Source organism: Polyodon spathula, chromosome 27 (genome assembly GCF_017654505.1).
Source record: "Polyodon spathula isolate WHYD16114869_AA chromosome 27, ASM1765450v1, whole genome shotgun sequence".
Taxonomy (NCBI): Eukaryota; Metazoa; Chordata; class Actinopteri; order Acipenseriformes; family Polyodontidae; genus Polyodon; species Polyodon spathula.
The window spans coordinates 1672140-1691030 of NC_054560.1; the positions used below are offsets into that span (position 1 = coordinate 1672140).

General features: G+C 36.9%; 1 protein-coding gene across 4 annotated transcripts in view; it reads right to left on the minus strand.

The window, feature by feature from the left end:
* The window catches only part of LOC121301326 (regulator of nonsense transcripts 1), a 30303-nt gene extending 11759 nt beyond the window's left edge, over positions 1–18544 (minus strand). Inside the window, exons 1-10 of one of the 4 annotated variants that reach the window (XR_005947609.1) lie at positions 18156–18544; positions 13788–13927; positions 13257–13346; positions 9531–9698; positions 8781–8961; positions 6332–6493; positions 4808–4895; positions 3179–3277; positions 1802–1910; positions 529–688 (exon numbers count right to left, since the gene is read on the minus strand). Coding sequence is in view for 3 of the 4 variants with exons in the window: in XM_041230602.1 (XP_041086536.1) it covers positions 529–688; positions 1802–1910; positions 3179–3277; positions 4808–4895; positions 6332–6493; positions 8781–8961; positions 9531–9698; positions 13257–13346; positions 13788–13927; positions 18156–18326 (1368 nt within the window). In the remaining variant the exon portion in view is untranslated. The remainder of the gene's footprint in view (positions 1–528; positions 689–1801; positions 1911–3178; positions 3278–4807; positions 4896–6331; positions 6494–8780; positions 8962–9530; positions 9699–13256; positions 13347–13787; positions 13928–18155) is intronic. The other 3 variants (XM_041230604.1, XM_041230603.1, XM_041230602.1) reach the window with 3 other exon arrangements.
* Positions 18545–18891: the final 347 nt, after the last annotated feature.

Here is an 18891-nt window from a genome sequence, read left to right on the forward strand (position 1 = left end):
TACGGTACAGTACGGCAAAATTGTGTAAAACTTCATAAGCAAGTGTGACATATAGATGGTTGTACAGACAGATGCACCCCCATATATCACCACAATCTGATACTTCCAATAATCAATTCTAGATAGTTAAAACCAAGTTTAAATCACAATTTAATACGCAGTTTTTCAGATGCTAACATTTAAGTGATATGCCGAGGTGTATCATGGTAATGTATATGAAATAACTTGTTCTCAAGATACACGTACAAATGTGAGTGTGACTTAGATGGACAAATGTACGGACAGACACCCTAATCTTCTCAATAACATATGCTAAATAATGGTGATAGTTTCATTACAACTGAGTAAGCGACTTCCCATGGAAAAATGTAAAGTGTGACATACAGACGTACTGTATGACTGCCTCCACTGTACTGTACCCCCATTTCATCCCCTGCGGGTATAAAAAAGCATTCTATTCTAACAAATTCAAAATAGAAAGCGTGCTCTAAACTTTTCCGGAATTTGACTAAAAGCTCAAAACGCAACCTGAGAATGGTTAAGGTCTGGGAGCCCATGGGCAGTGAAGCGCTTCGGCAGCTGACACTTTATGATGACATCTTCCACTTCGTGCCCCAGCAGTTTATGGTAAATGTATCCAGAAACAGAGGTCTCATCCACTGCAAAGGTCTTCAGAGCACTTTGCATCCTGCATGAAAGCAGATTCAAAACAAGAAGCAAATAGTTTAATAAATGCCCGTTGACAAGGTAAAAGCCTTACTTGAAATATTTAAAACAGTGAATTAGTGAAAGGCTTTTGTACAGTAGCTGAATAATTTAAGCAATAATCAATATTCAGCATATTAAATCAGTAAAGCAGGGTCAAATATTGCAATATTCAAACAAACACTGCATGAAAGGTTTGCTTATATCTGTTCCTGTAGCAATGTAATGTATATACTAGGGCTACTCCTTTTAACGGATTAATCAGACCGATTAATCAATTGAAGAGTTGATCGCAGGTTAATTTCTTACAATTTAAAATCGTGTAGAATTTTATTTTTGTATACAAAATAAAATCAATAGATTTGCATTTTCTCCGTGGCAGTCCAATCAAAAGTGAGCGGAGGCGGGACATAAACAGTTGAAGGTCTTAGTAGGTTTAACCAATGGGAGAGTCGATTATTATTATTATTATTATTATTATTATTATTATTAGTTTATTTAGCAGACGCCTTTGTTATATAAAATTTCAAATTGCTTTTTATAAATTAAAAAACGTCAGACAATGGGGACATCATAGTCGATTTAGTGACTAATTTCACAGAAAAAAATGGAGGTATACACCACAAATATATAAACTGACATAGGAAGAGAAGGGATATACTCAGCACTTCCATAATTCTAATGATGAAAGGTATCCGCGGCTTACCGGAAGATGTCAATTGAAAAAGTATACTGGTGGAACTGTATTTTGTTCATTACAGAAAAGGTGATATGGAACAGCACTGGCTACAGCAATCTAGGATATCTAACGAAGTCAGCACAAAAACATGAGCATTTCCAAAGTCATTTGCAAGCCACTGTTACACTCAAAACCTCTGGACAAACCCAGATTGATATCCAACTGGATGAGCAGAAGCATAGGGGCACAATATATCACAATGAGCAAGTAAGAAAAGTGTGAGATTCTTAAACGCTTGACTAAATGATTGGTTCATTTTCCACTAGTACTGTTAGTTTCTGTACTTCAGAAGACTGAAGACCCTTGAAATGGGTTTTCCTTGTATTCTACTTCATGTGTAATCATGAAGCATCTTACCTGTCAAAGGAAGTTGATTTCCAAACAAAGTCGACCTGGAAATTGTGAGGAACTTCGACGGGGGCACCAACGCTGCTTCTCAACTCAATAGCAATTTCATCTCCATAATCTTAGTGTTGTTAAGGACCAACTTCAGTTAAACTATTTATATCAGTCATACAATACAAACTTGCAGTGCAAAGAACAGAAAAGTACCCAATTATGTTTAGCAAACTTAAACTGTCATACATATATACAGAGACACACACACAGATCATCAATTATATTTGGATAAAATTCACTAGATGTGATTGAAAAATGCCAAAATTTTGGAGCAGGTGCAGTGACTTTTTATTGTGCTGATTAACAACTGAAATCACGAAGGTGCTGCAAATGATATGTCGATCTATGGCAGGTGTTGTGACTCTTGGTCTCCCAGTTGGTGGCCTGTCATTGACAGAGTGTGTCTGATTATATCATCTCGCCAGGTTTGAAATCGCTGGCTGCGAGCACCCAAGACTGCGAGCCACAGTATGCTGCCCTAGTCCAGCCTCCAACATGCCGATTGCATGAAGGCGCTGCTCTCTTGACAGACGTGGCATATTGTTTTTTCTGTGATTTTCTTTATTGCTTTTATTCAAGCTTGCATTTCAACAGCTAAAATCACTCCAAATCTAGTGTCCAACCAACTTTCTCACTAATTAGGTGATTAAGTGCATATGCTTCAGGTAATAGTCACTCAAGCACGGCATGGTCAAGGATGAATGATTGAGTGATTAAAAATAAATCAAAAACATTGTGTCAATGTCCATCATGTACATTACCATATATTACCTCATTTTTTTCAAAACAAATGTTATAATAGTGGTAAATTTCCTTTGATGCTCTGTATACATAAAATACAATACAATACATAGATGAAGGCTATATTTGCATATTGAGCCATTCTATAAAAAAAAAAAAAAGGCATATCACAGTAGTGACTTCAAAATGACATTCATCTAGAAGATTATACTAGACCTTTGACCCATATTTGACTCCTGTGCACCACAAGACCACTTACAAAACACAAAATGTCTCATTTTCAATCACTCGACAACACCCACAATTTGTGGTTTTTAGGCACTTAATGTCTGTGAAGATTTGAAATCATCCTTCACCCAACAAGCGAGCAAGACAAATCTTAAAACTAAGGAAAAAAAAAAAGCATACCTCATTGAAGTTATTTTTTGCAGTTCATTATCTACCCATAAAGTAGTTTAAGGCAGAAATTAAATATAGCAATTTGTTTTAGAAAGAATACAGCTGAAGTGTTTGACATCATATTCACAGTTATGTTTAAATACTTGCATGTGTTAGGTATAAAAAGTTTAATTATTCAAGCATATGAAAGGATACTGTCTGGAACTTTGATCACATGTCCAATTCCTTTCCATAAGGGAGCCAGGTCTCCTTTGTATCTCAGACAAATCTCATCTCCTTGCATTAAACGCATGTCTGAGAAGCAAAGGGAAACTGATTAAAATGGTTTACTGTACTCCTTGAGTACTTGGGGCAAGTTTCACTTTACACCGCACTACAAATCTGAAATGGGTGTCTTTGTGAACAAAAACAAATTCAAACAGGGGGCATAATCTAAAGGGGATACCATATCAGAGTGAACAGCTTGTAAACATCAAGTTAAAGCAACATGGAAGGGGTTCATTGACTTTGACAGAATCATAGAATACAGCTGTGTACCAACTAAAGACACTATGGGCTTGATTCATGTACCAGTGGTAAAACTGTAGTAAAGACTGGATGTGTGTTATCACTCCTCCAAACTTTACTCCTTGCTTCTGCTGTAATTCAAAAATGTCCAAATGGCATTTTCACTGTGGTGTTTGACAAGTTCTTAGGAATTTGCGTTAATACCACCCTTTTTACCATGATAGCAGGACTCCGAATTTATTCCTTCACATAAATTACCTACGTGTAATACCTCCGGTAAAGCTAGCTGTACACACATCGGGACATAGCTTTGAAAAGCCCTTGCTTTAAAGAAAAATGGCTCAACAAGAGAGTACATTAACATTCGTTCTAATATAAGTTTGTTACAAGTTACTTTAAGTTTTTTTTCTTTTGATTTATATTACTTTCAAGCAACAGTAATGTGAAATGTACAACTGCATGCTGTGTGGGATTGTGTGACTAATCATTTGTTTAGTCTGATTAAAAATGTTAATTCTATATTTTTTCCTTACATGTTAAGTCAGAGAATGTACATCTGAGATATCAACATTCAAACAATCCCTGATTTAGTTAAAGTGATTACAATTTCACACTGCAATTAATACTTTCATCATACAATCTGTATATGAAAACAGGGAGTAGACGAATGCCAGACAAATGCGAACCGCCTTGAAAACTACACCACACAATTACTCCGTCTACAGTTTACCTGTGAAAAGAAACATCATTAGATGATTTTACATATTTCTTCTATAAATTAAAATGCTTCCGGATCAAGACAAAACTGCCCGGAAGAGGGACTAAAAAACCTCATATTGAGAATTATGTTTAATATATAAAACTAGACATAACTCGTGTGGTGCAGCTTTCAAGACGTTTTAAATAGATTTAGTGCCGTTTCCCGGCAGTTTTGTCTTGGTCCAGCTTTTATATATGCTGCTATGCTGAATAGTTTAAGGGATTATTAATAACTATAAATGTAAAGGAACAAAACACAGCTAATCAATGTTCCAAACATTGGTACAATAATGTACTGTCTATATACAGTAGAACCACAAAACATCTCATGACTTCAATATGGCAGTTATATTAGGTGAGAGGTCAATGGCATTGTCACTAAAGATTCAAAATGCTGAGTTCATATAACCATGAAAATATCAAGTCCCTACATACACAGGGAATACAAATGCCTTTAAATTATTTTAAATTTTTAGGCTACTGCTTACACAGTCTATTGACAATATCTTATTTTTTCCAAAGAAATAAAAAAATTAGTATAAACTCGAACAATATTACCACCTGAGTCAGTCTTGGGCAAAGAGAAGTTGGCAATTCGCTTTTTGTTGAGACCCAGGTCCCACCTCACAGTTATATTATCCTGTGTCTACGAAAGAAGCAGAGCATTGAGTGAGTCACAATTTAAACAGATACTCATTCAGATTGCAGTTTACACAGGCAATACTTGACACAGTCAGCACTCACATATCCAACCCTATAAAATTTTGACTTCAGTGATGGTTAAACGCGTATGACGCATATCTGATTATTTAATTTTCGCCCGTTCCAACCCTTGAATCTTTGTGTTCCCTGAAAAAGACAATATCAAAAATACATATCTGAAAGGACTGCGTTTTAAAATAAAGCAGGGTTCCATTTAGATGTACTGTATTGGTTTTGTTGGTAGAGTAATATATTTTAACAGAAGTATTTTAATTCAGAACGATATGATTCTGAAAATACACCAAAACTAAACAGAAGACACGTGGACTGTAACAGTATACATTTAAATCCGGTACGTATTGTAGCAATATGTAAAATTCCCCATTAACGACCCAACAGCAAAATGAAATCTCCATGCACAGAATTGCATACAACATAAAAGGCAATGCAATTAAGCAAAAACCAAAAGATTAAAAAATGTTTTTAAAAAAAGTTTCCTGAATTACAGTATCCCAAGTTAGGATTCAACACTAAGATGTTCACTTGCAAATTAAAATGCACAAAAATAACTACAGATAAAAAAAATTAAATACATAACAGTATCTAAAAATGTTTATTGATTAACTGTTACATTACCCGAGCTTGCCACAGGCAAGTGCATTCATTTGTTTTTATATATATATATATATATATATATATATATATATATATATATATATATATATATATATATACATATATACATACACATACATACATGCATACATACAATGGGGATTGATGTTATTCTTAATACACGGACTGTAAAACACGACCGACGTGTACCTGGGCAAAAGACATCCGAGTGCTGACTGTATACCTTTATCAAATATTAAATTAGGCAAGACCTACTAAATAAGGACAATAGCAAGAAATAGTATTTTTTTTTTTTTTTCCAAGAATAAATTACAAAACAAAACATTATTCCTGTCCCAGACATGTTTAAATGTGCTTTGTGAACAATAGGAGTGTCATCTTTAAATAACAAAAAAGGATGGAACATTATACCTTTAGAACATTATATTGATTCTCTTTAAATTTATGATTCAGCTGGATTTATAATGGACAGTCCATAAACATAGTATTAACATGTTTATACTTATTGGAAATGTTTGTAATCAACCAAAAAAGCCATAATATGAAATGACATTACAGTATTAATGTACAGGCCTATATATGTAAAGCAAGTAATTATGTATAGAAAAGAAATATTGGATACAAAATAAATGACACTACATCAACACCAAGGCTAACACCTATATTTGGTCTGCATATTATTAACAGTATAGGATAAATTGTTGGCTAACATTTAAAGTACTAGATATGGCTCTACTATCGCACCTGAGATTCCTTGAGTTTCTTGTCATAGTCAGCCTCCAGCTTGACAAGCGGTCCGAAGATGTTCTGGTACTGATAGGCATCTTCATAGCGGAGTAGAACATGCTGTGGCTCCTCATCCACTCCAGGTTTCTCCAGATCCTCAAGAGTGGCTGAAGGGTTTTCCTGAGGAAACACAAACATTATTGGGGCTGCAGAGATTAATTCATTTTAAAAGATTTCCCAGAGTTTCCTTAACAAAAATATTCCCAATACAGTACATAGGATTGTTATAAAGAAATCACTCAAAACCATGTTAACCCCTCTGTTAGTTGTACATTTTATCGAACATTTAAGAGTTCGGCAACAAAACTAGTTTTACACAAACCAGTTTAAAAAAAAAAAAAAAGCATTGCTGTACCTTATTAATTCAATATAAAAATCACAGTAAAACTAAAGAAACTGCTTAACTACAAAATGCCAGCATGTTTTAGTTTTACTATACTGTGCAATAATTTGATTGTAAAGGTTCATACAAATTTTAGGGGAATGAACCCCGTTATAGCATTCATACCCAAACGGGTAGTGCAATGAAAAAGTAGCTAACCATTGCCTATTCACAGTAAGTAGAATAAGATAATAAAAGAAAGCTGGATGTCAAATGTGAAGCCAATACATAGAAGTGACCCAGAGTTACGTGACCATCAACATTTAACAATAAACTTAATCCAACTTGAACAAGAGGTGAAATTCTTCATACAAACCATAAAATTACACATTCAAACCAATATTGAAGTTTGTGTCCCACAGTCATGTTCAAATTTATTTTAATACCTGGGAAACAGTCTACTTCATATTTACAAAGCATTTCTTCAGTGCTGTTTTTGTTGTTTGAATGCTGATTCAATGATTACGTGTTCTCTTTTAAGACTAAATTTATAAAAGGGGAAAAACCGACAAAGTAATTGGCGTGGTCAGTCCAGCTGCACTCACTGTCAAAATAACAACCTAATTTATAACACTGATTAGGTAGAGCAGGCAATTCCGCAATCAACCAATTTAAATACCCCTCACTGCAATTAGAGACGGAGCATTACACACTTCTCAATAAAATAGCGAGTTTGGGTCAACCCTGCGTGTGTAGGCTACACATTCCAAAAGAAAATGAATGGCACACAAAGACCTCAGCCTGGTACTAGCCATGGTGATGAAGATGCTCGGAAGAGAAACTGAAATTTACCAATATGGAATCGGAGATTTTGGTACAAGCATTAGTTGTAACACATGAAGTTGTTACAAGCTCGAACTCCATTCAGCTTCATATGAACAGTCTTCAGTTTAACTATGACTTATACTTCTTAAAGTCTTATGCCGTTACAACTCTCCTATTTCTTATGTTTGTCTGTATTTCTTACTCTGTACGACTTTAAAAGCATACCTGTATGGTATATATGGTCGAGAAACTGTGCTTGCTCTAGCTACACTAACTGCGTCATCTGTCCCTCTGTCTTTTTTTATCGTTTTCTTTCCAACTCGAATTTAACAATACTGTCTGAACCAGTATTGTTAAATACCAGAATGCCACATTACAAAAATACATTCTGTAGGTATTACTAAAATAACGGCGGAGGCTTAGCCCTCATTGTATAGGAGACTTTTTCTTTCGTGCTCCTTGGAATATCGTTCCATCTTTTTCTTAATCTCCTCCACCGTTCTTTTAATAATGCCTACACTCTAAGAAGTAAAGGCTCTCTCTCGTTAGAACCTTGCTTTGCCACTTTGGGGAGACCTTTTTAGGTGCTTCTAAGAAGTTTTTTTACCTGGATTCTCTATTTGCAGACTTTGTTTTGTCATGTAAGCTATGAAACATGTATTGAAAATTGGAGTTTGCAAAACGGTACCAGTATTGTAAACTGTAATTTACAAAATGACTTGATCAGAAAGGTTTAAAAAATTAGCTCTTTCAAAAATGTTATTTAATGTTTCTCTGTCCTTGAAAACGATGTCTCCCACATCACCTTGCCTATTATATAGCCTACTGTCTGAGTGCGGCAAATTAAGGTCTGCTTTTCAGAGTTCTTAAAATAATTACGCAAATACGAAGCCCACGATTACCGGCGGCTTTAATAAATTACACCGAATATTTAAGAGACATAATTTGCAAAATCACCTCCCAATTTTAGTGGTTTCATTCAGGAATGCCCCAGAATTACATATGCATCAAGGGCTAAAGCGCACAGAGACACTGCCCCCGCAAATCACATGTTAATTGTGTGTTTATGCCATTGTGTGAGAATTCAGAACCCTCAGCATCCATTTTACTGTCGTAAAACATGCAGAGTCCTTTTATAAATCTGCCTAAATGTTTTGAATAGAGGCCTCATTATGCCACCGTATACTATTATGTATTGACCTTATTTGTTTCCCATCTCTGAAGGATGTTTCAGCTTCAGTCACAAGCTGCCTCTCTTACCTTCCAGAGCTCCTCCAGTTTGTTGATCTGCTGAGCTGTGATCTGCCTCGCTCTCAGCTGCTCCTGCTCAGAAGGAATCTTTACCAGCCAGGAAAGGAAGCAGCGGTCTTGGATCAAGGGCTGCCACTGAGAACTGTCCCAGTTGATATCCTTCAGGCTGCTTTGACTGGCACACGGCTGTCTGAATTTTAAAAGGACCATATTAGCAACTCAACATATATCACATGAACGATTTCTCATTACCAGTCGCTTTTCCACTTGACATTCTACCAATATCTTCAAATTTAAGACATAAAAAAAATTTGTTGAAATGTTTGTCACTGAAGTTCCACCCGAATTCAAAAAGCTGTTCTTCAGGTTCTAGTCGCCTGCCACATATACATGTAACACAGACTAGATTAGACAGATCAGACAAGAGTCTTTATAAAGCGTAAGTCAGCACCATCTTTTTGGATCAGGATTCTCTTTTTCTGACAATATGCTGCTGTGTACTAGATGGTGCTGGCATTTTCTATTACAATACTTTTTGGCAGATCTAGCCCACATTACATAGGTCTATGGCAGGAAACTAGAACTGAAGAGCAGTTCCATGTTCACAGCCCTTTAAGAGAGACAATAACTGCAATAGGAATCACTCAATTTCAATAAAATAGTAAGAGAACAATTAAACAAACAGGCTTGAAAATTGCAGTTTTACAGCATTAGAATTATAATGGATTTATCTCTTTGAATTGAAAGGATTCAATTTACCTGCACAGCAGTACAACAACAGAATCAGCCTTGGCAGGGATGAAGCCCAAAAGAAAAACGTTGCGACACCCACAGTTGTAACACTCCAAGACAGTCTCTCCAAGCGGGCCATCTTTATGCAGAGTTACTTCTTTACATTTCGCTCTGACAAGGTGGTTCACAATGTGGCTAAAAAAAATAAATAAACAAGCGTATTGACCCCTCATATCTGATTTCATTGGTTCCAAGGGTCTATCAGAAATATGTACAAATATCAGATCTCAGAGGGACTGGCTATACAACATTGTAGTTGCTTTATTAACATTGTGCAATTACAAAATGAACAGTCAGGTACATCAGTGTTTAAAACACCAAAGTATGGTACTGCATGTACATTACACAAAAAACATGTGAACATTATTGCAAAACAAAAGGACTGGAACAACGTATTTGGCAATTTACAAAACAGCATTCCAATACAGTTCTTAGCATGCTTCCTCAGTCTACGCCAGGGGTGGCCAAACTTCCTGAGCGGCATATCAAAATTTCCATATGGTTGAGAGCCACAAGACACGTACTGGAAAACATGAAATGTTTGCGAGCAAGACATTTTAAATACTAGCATTGTTGTGCGGTATAGTAGTGGCACCAAAATACAGAAGAACAAGGGATAGAACATTGCTTACACAGTTTCTGTCCAATTTGTATTGTACTGTAGATCTACAGTGTGTTAAACTTTAAATGTAACACTATGATGTTTTTTCATTATTTCTGTTTATACTGTATGAATTTTGCACATTAAATAAAATATATTCAGTTATTATGAAGCAAAATACAATAACTGACCCGATTTAAAAAAAAAGAAAAAAAAAAGAAAAAAGGGATTACAGTACCTACTCATGACAAGATGTAAGATATGTAAATATAATACTGTGTTTTTCACTGCACAGCTAAGTAATGAAGGGTGCCCACCTCCCTATAAGTGAGGTGACAATGGACTTTATTCATGCAGCGGCCATGCTGGAATGGAAAACGAGGCTTGGACTGCTAGCTACTGCAGCGTAAAGGAATATCCCCTAGAAAGAGTCCCGAGGCAGCTGATGATTCAAGGGCATTTGCCAAACACTCCCACCTTTCACTCCAGATCTTGGCAACTCTATGAAATCAAGCCACCATGCACCTGACCCTAACCTTAAGCAACCCCTGCCCTAAAACCTAACCTTAAACCTAACCATTAACAATAATCTGATGCCCTCAGGACACGACATCGATAACTGGGCAAATAATGATAAGCAAATTCCTAAAAGCACACAACAAAGGGTACAGCAATTGGATCGAGGGTTACGTTCATGAAATTGAAGGTGAATTAGCAAGCGTCTTATCTGGCAATCAAACTGCGAATACTGCACTCCGCTGTGCTAACTTATATCCTCAAAAAGTGTTTCGCTGTCAGTTTTTGTTCGAGAATGTGTAATTTAACCAAAATGTAAAGTACTGATATTAAGTGCCTGTTTGTGTATTGTTTCTACATGTATTAGTATTAATCATGTGCTTGTACATTCTTTCTAAATACAGCTAAGAGGCAGGAGAATGTAAAGGATGCCCTTTCTGTCATGCATTTTGTGACAAACTCTACTTATTCAAACACATTTTGTATTGTTTTAACATGCGTTAACAAAAACTTCTATAACCCAGGGGCAGAAGCTCATGGCCAGGTATATTATTGTAGTATTACCACTTTGATGTGTAACCTGTTTAATCATTTCATAAATGTAAAAAATATGTGCTGTACTGCATATGTAATTTGACAGATGTTAAATAAATAAAGTTCAAGTATACATAAGCTATTTATTGTTACATCAGTAGATGCACCATATACATGGTGTCCCATAAATGTTGAGCACATTTATTTTTCCAATAACTCCTCAATAATGACTATTTAATAAGGTAAATACTTTTTTCCTGTAGACCTTACAGTTCTATAATTATAATATCACTGTGAGAAGCCACTACTAATCGAGTCAGATTTAAACAGCATGTAAAGGTTTGCATGACCACGTTTGTTTCACCGTGAAGAAACAAGTTCTTGCTAAGTACTTTCAAACCTTTGTCTGTTTGCTCAGCCAGGTGGTTGAAAAAACCATGCCAGGGTTTAACTGTTTTATTTGCCAAAAAATATATTTCTTGCCCAGTTTTGTTCTGTGATTTATCAACAAGTTAATAACTATTTTGTTTCTCAGACTCCTACTTTGAAAAGTGATAATTAAAGGGTTAATGTTTATTGGCATATTGCTACAGTGCAAGGCTATGCAGATTTGTTGTTTATGTCTGTGTTACATCTGGTGAAGGGACTATGCGTATTGCTCAGATTCGCCTCCGTTTTTTATTCGTCTTCTATCATCCTCTCTCGGCCACTGAAAGCATAGGACCGCAAAGGGTTGAATGTGTTCACGATTCATAGGACAATCTGTATAACCACCATATACCACAAACCGTACATTTACGTACAGGTAATATAATACTATTCAGAATACTCAGTATTACAAATATGTACGAATAATCATAGCATATTTAATAAGATCAGAATATAAGAGTATTCAGAAAAAAAGACACAGAATTATCACACTACTGGGTTACATACACTACATAATTTACAAAGTATAATTGTATAATTTACTGTGGATAGATTACAAATTTGGAGTTATTTATAAAACATTACCCATTTATAAATCCTTTGTTAAACTACACAGCATCCTGCACCAAGAACAAGGTTAAGTTTCTCATATTATGTGAAGATAGATCGCTAAACTGGATGCTTCTTATTTAACTGAAAATTAGGGCCAACATCTCTTCTTATTTTCTGCACCGACTCTTTTCTCATCTTTGCTTCTGTGGGAGAGCGATGAAGATGCATTTTGTTCTCAGGATCACATCGAGAATCAGATACTGCAATGCCACATTTCTCTCGGACTACAACAACTCCACTGCAGGTTGACTGGCTCCTGGAAATTGACAGCTGCACACCAAGCCTCGTTTTGAGTGAATAAAGTCTATTGCAGTGGCTTCCTTCTCTCAAATACCATGCCACGTTTTTTCCGGGTGTAGTTAGCGCATTTTTCTGGTAAAATCACTACATTAAACACAATAGCATGCCGTCACCAAGCTAAACACAGAATTAAGATTGTGTGTCATTCTCTTCGCCTGCGTTGTGCATTAGTTTATGTAAATCAATAAGTTTACTTTGTGCTCAATAGACACTCTTATCCAAATAACCGCCGAGGTAAAAAGAAAATTGAGAAAATAAGCAACCTGCGCTATTTAATGAATATGGTAATCCCCAGTTTCCATTTAATTTAACATGTTTAAACTGTGCAGTTACGTGAAGTGACAACATGTAAAAAGTGAAACTGAATTCCTTTTTCTTATTTCTAATCTGCAACTGAATCCATTCTGTTCTGTAAAGATCTTTATTTGCTGTTTTAGACTCATAATAAAATGTGCATTGATCAGTTTCCATCAGTACCGTTCAGTTGGTAGCAGCACGTGCAAATGCCAGAGGTGCACCGGTTAATATAGCGTATCGTATCTTACAGGATCGGATATGACAGATTCTACTGCAAATGGCAATAAAAACAACAACTCTGTTTCTGGCAGCTTTTCAAGCAAAGATACAGTCAACTCAAATATTTTACACTTTATTCAGGCTATATATACAAACTGTACCATAATTATTACGCTTGTGCTTACCTGCCCGAAGTATTTCCTCGTCCATTACAGAACCACTTCTTACTGGTATTGCAGTAAACCACGCAGGCCGGGTCATGTATTCCACAGTAGCTTAAAAAATTGTAAGAAAAGTTATTTCTAACAAGCAATCTTAGCTGTGATAGACTATTCAGAAGAATGTATGCCAGTTCTAAGATTAGGAATAAAAATAAATTATCAAAAGCAACCTGTGCATTGTTTACCTGGTATATTTATTTATTGTATTTATATAGCGCTTTTTATACAAAAGTAGGAATATGTTGTATATTTGCAGCTGTGTAACCATTGTAACATGACTAGGAAGAAAAAGAGTGTATTAACTTATTTAATAACTAATTTACAATAGCTTTCCGAATCAGCAGCAATCAATATGCCCTAAACCCTGGTTTCAGACTGCTTTATAGCTACACCTTACTATGGGACATATTGCAAAAAAACCAAAAACCTGTCAATGCTAAACCAGTGCTGCCTTATATACAGGCACTACACTACAATAGGGTTTTGTATTCCTACCTGCAGGCATGCACTGGAAGGTCCTTGGTGTAATAGGTATCCTCCTCATCTTCTTCAAAATTCAGTTCAGCAAGAAGTTGGCTTGCTTTAGCTGCATCATCAACTGCCCCATTCTGCAGAACTCCATCAGGACCATTAACCTAAGAGACGTACACCGGAGATGACAGTTCTGAAGAGTGATGTCATAATTAAGGCTGTAATGGTTCAAGCATTTAAGCAGTAAACGAAAGTAAAAATCTGCATTGTTTATGTATAATGGAAAATGTAATGTTTTATGAAAATCTTGCATTATTTTCTTATTTTTTTAATGATTTATACAAGGCTCTCTGGGACGCAGGTACCCGTGTGTCCTTTACACACGCATGGTTTGTCAGGGCTCTTAGGTCTGCAATTGACTGCGCAAGCTTTAGAATGTTGTTGTGCTCGCGTTGTAGTTCCCACTGTGGAGAACTGGAATACATGGATCCAGGTATTCTTGGATCAGAGCAGACCGAATACTGAGTTGCACCCCTTTTTAAGTGACCTCCTGAAGTATGGTTGCATGCTTTGCTGAAATCCATTTCAGGCTTTCTTGCCTACTGCTTCCCAAACACAACTGTGTTTGTAGCAGTTGCTAACAGAAAGAAATGGCCCAGAAGTTTAATGGAGTTTTATTTCTCCGACCCAAGACGTACCTGTATCCATGTTTCCTAGTACTCCACAGCAGTAACTACTGTACATCGCAATGTTTGAGCCAGCCAACATTCTAAAGCGTGCACTTCACACAACTGCATTACTAGCAAGATTAAAAAAAATAAAATCAGTGGTAGGGCTGCCTGTGTTAGACAGACGGACATGTATCCCAGGGAAGCAGACAGCTGTAAACCTGAGAGTGTCGACAAACCGTGTGTACGTAAAGGACAAGGGTACCCACATCCCAAAGAGCTTTGGGTGAAATGGTAGCCATATCAGTCCAGACAAATGAGATTATTAAACACGTACATTATTATTATTATCATGTCATTAAGCGGGAAACCATTGTTAGTAGAGCTTCCTGATAGATGACTGAGGTTTGTACCACCCCATGTAGATACGTGCGAGGCCCACAGTGCAAATCCTATTGGACAGTGAAGTACAAAAACTGTACCTACAGCAGAACAACGTGGATACAATTTAAAGGTATGAGCGTTATTTTATAGACCAAGACCAAAAGTAAAATTAAATAGCTGTTAAAAACATTAAGATTTTATAAGATAACAGGCAATGACGTTAACAGGATATTAAGTTTATTCAGTGACTATAAAATGTGTCGCTATACTTGACAGTTTAAAACTGTTATATAATGAATATTGAACAATATTCAGTAACGTTAAAAAAACAAACAAAAAAAACCGCTAGATCAGTGATGTTAAATGCTATTTTGGAGTAATGATTAGCTTGACCTATAGCGGGTATGCACGTTGTGGTAAGTAAATCAATTTATTTGTATTATTATTATTATTAGATGCTGTTTTAGGCAGGGATTTCTGCACTGTGTGTTTCACAGGTAGTGAAGGTTAGGTGGTACAGGGTTAACAAGATGCAATGCGTGATAATGCAGCCTTCACTGAATAAAAAAAAAAAGTCGTTTGTCATAAACTTGTGATTAATTTACATAGATTACATTCCAAAGTACTGTACTCTGTTTGTAATAAATATTTTAGTAACACCTCTGTAGTATGTTAAACTTCCTTTAGACTTGTTGTGAATGTTGTGTGTGTGTTTTTTTTTTTCTTTCTCCTGATACTACTAAGGCAAAATTACCCCTCTCATTCACAAGCTTTTATTTAACTGCAATGATATTAAAATAATCACATCGGGGGAGAGGAATGGAGAGAAAATGTATGCGGCCGGTACAATTATCGCTATTTATTCGAACGATTTGATTTTGTGTGCCCAATTAATCGACTGCTATTTGGAAGCTAAACTGACAGCCCTAGTTAATATCCCTTATTCTGTTATACCTTCTTAGTTAATTTCTTCAAAATTGTAGAGCATTTAAAAATGCAGTGAAAAGGCAGGGTGCAAGCATGCATATTTATGAACAAAACAGACAGTATAACACGCTGCATGAATCTTAAATGTAGTGGTACCATGCTGGAATTAGTTTTTACTTTCAAAACAGCGCAGTTGTAGTTGTAACCTTATAATTTAGAAGGTTACTGTGAAGAAACGCCAATGGCAAGGAATGAAAAAAAAAAAAAAGCAGTGTCAGCTTTATGTACCATATTTCAGGAATAAACAAAACAACGTTTAACTTGAAGTGCTATTTGGCATCCTTTGTTTTGAGTTAATTCACTGGGGTAAAGTAAGTCCTACACAACTTATTCTTTACTCCTGGGATATTTTTCTATTTAAGCGGGTTACATATTGTAAGGTCTTGTAAAAGGTACACTCACAGGGCCACGCCCCCTGCCCCTGCTGCTATGCTCTCTGCCTGCGTTCAGAAAAATAAATGAATATCCAAACGATTATTTAAATTAATTATGAGCCAATATCCGAACATGACAATTCTGTGTTCGTCCCAGCACTTCTTTATAAAATAAAATAAAAAAAATAAAAAACTCCCAGGCCCCAGCTAATAGGAATGCATTATGTAAATGAAGGTGTTTGAGAAATTAAGACTGACAGATAACCTACAGGAAATGAGATCTGTTATGCCTTACCAATATAACTGAAGTTGCTGCTCAAAAAACGTGTAGTACAGTACCTTCATGAAAAATGGTAGCTTTGTTGCTAAGGGAGATTCAAGTTCATAACAAGATATATAAACAGTGAGATAACTAGTACAAACCTCTCCATACTATAATTCCACTTCTGAAGACATGATTAAAGCATACTGTACCTTTGGCATCTGTGCCACTAAAAGTTCTACAAATGAGCATGATGACCATACACATACTTTGATAATATGTCATTTCTGTGACTTCAAAATAACCCTACCCCAGAAGAGTTGTTTTCAATACTTGGTATATATTTAATATTTTATGCTGAAATACCTTCCCACATTTAGGGTTTACAAATACAAAAACATTAACTTCAGCCACAGACCGAACAGCAAAAATTAGGTTCCTTGGCCTTGCAGAGCTTCAGAGAGATCCATTTAGAAAAGAAATATTGCATCACTGTGCTCAGCAGAGGATTCCCCCTATCTTCTGTGAACCCTGCTCTCTGAAATCTTAAACACATCCATGACTGCACACTGAAAAACCAGTCTCATAATGATTAACATTTGTCACAGCATAAGGCTGGTCGACTGTATTATAGTGTATACGTTTAATTTATGTCCTATTGTTACAGTGTTCACAGAAATAGACTGCACCTTTACTTATTAAAAACCCTTGAACAAACATCACCTGTATTTTACAGGTCGCTAGTGTTTAAGGAAATACCCATTATGATCATGTGATAACAGTTTTAAAAAACAACACAAAACAAAAACAAACAGGGTCTGATGAGAACGTCATCAGATTCTAACTCCCTTCTCCACAGCAGATTTTAAAAATAAACAATGACAAAAAAATCTCACACACACACAGTTTAACACTAAACTATAGCTATAAAAACCTAGCACACGGTCTAACGAGGACAACTTATATGAAGAAAACTTATGACTATCGACTTGGGAAACTTTTTGGATTTCCAGACATGGGCTACTCTGCTGATGTATTGTTAATTGCCGGCTAGTAGTACTACAGTCACAGCCGCATTTACCGGAACTGCTAGGGGTAACACTAACAGCACACGCCCAAACTCAGTAATTACCGGCTTAATGGGATTTGCAGGGCATCTAAAAACTTTGCTTGCTTTTAACTCAGTTACTCACTACTGCTGACGTTCCCTAACACCGCATTGTATTATATGTGAAGCACTAGATCACTCACGTTGCGGGCACAGAAAGAGATTCGCTATATTTGCGCACACACACAACTCGTGATAGCTATGTTTTGGTTTACTGCTATAAAGCAAACCGCAACTAGCTGGAGGTTCAGCTTATCAATTTTGTACAGCACCATAATAAATCCATGAGGACCTGTCCGAGCAAACTGGTAAAATGCTAACGACACGCACCAGGTGAAGAAGCCTGGCCTAGTACTAGAGCACCACCCGCCTGCACAATTCGTTCAGATAAGAAACATGCATCTAACATGGTTGGGTAAAAGCTATTAAAAGCTTCGATTAGGAAGCGTAGCCTGGCCCTGGCGGGTGTTGCTTGCTGGGTGTACAAGTTGTGCACCACTGCTGTCCAAAGGACCGTGTGAGGTACAGCAGGCCGCGAGTGTGCGCTTTAAATGATACACAGCTCAGCTCGTTAAGTGCGTGCTACGGATAGGTTACCGAGACGCGTACCTGACTGTCCAGCTGGCTCTGCGTGTGCCCCTGGGTCTGGGTCTGGCTCGGCAGGGTGAAGTCGGTAAACTCGAACTCCGAGCCCTGCGTGTCAGCCCCCAGCAGCTCCGCTTCCTCCGTGTCCAGAAAGGTGAGAGTCTGCGAGCTCGGCCCGTACGCCTCCACGCTCATTTCTGCTGAAGATCCCGCGGGCTACAGTCGCCTTTTCAAAAAATGTCAGCAAATGTGCAGCGATGTTCACCGTGTCAAAACGTGGCGTCGGGAGCTGTAAAAACTCACTGGCAAACCGAAATGGAACCGAAGCAGAAATTAAACCGAAACACACAGCTCGGGCTTCAACTCGACGAGCCACCCAGCTTCACGCTCAGCATGCACGTAGTACGCAACGATAAGTGACGTCCAACTCCCAGAGCGGTGCTGGTTTGTGATGGGGAGGGAGGGGAATGTGGCCGCTGTTCGTAAGGGTGTTTCCTGTTTGATGTAGCGCTGCTTGTGTGTGTTTAACATGTACTCACCATAGCAAATACTCAACTGACTTATGAGACCGATGTCTTTTGCTCCCATAGCAAATAGCAAATAATGACGGACACTGTGGCCTAACTGAGCAATGATTTTAGCCGTGTAAGATGCGGCAAATCTGCCAAAATGAAAGGCAAATATGCCTGGTTTTGGTCAGATAGCAGTTATACAATGCTTATAATGTTGTACTATGTTTATCTTGCAATGTTTATCGTTC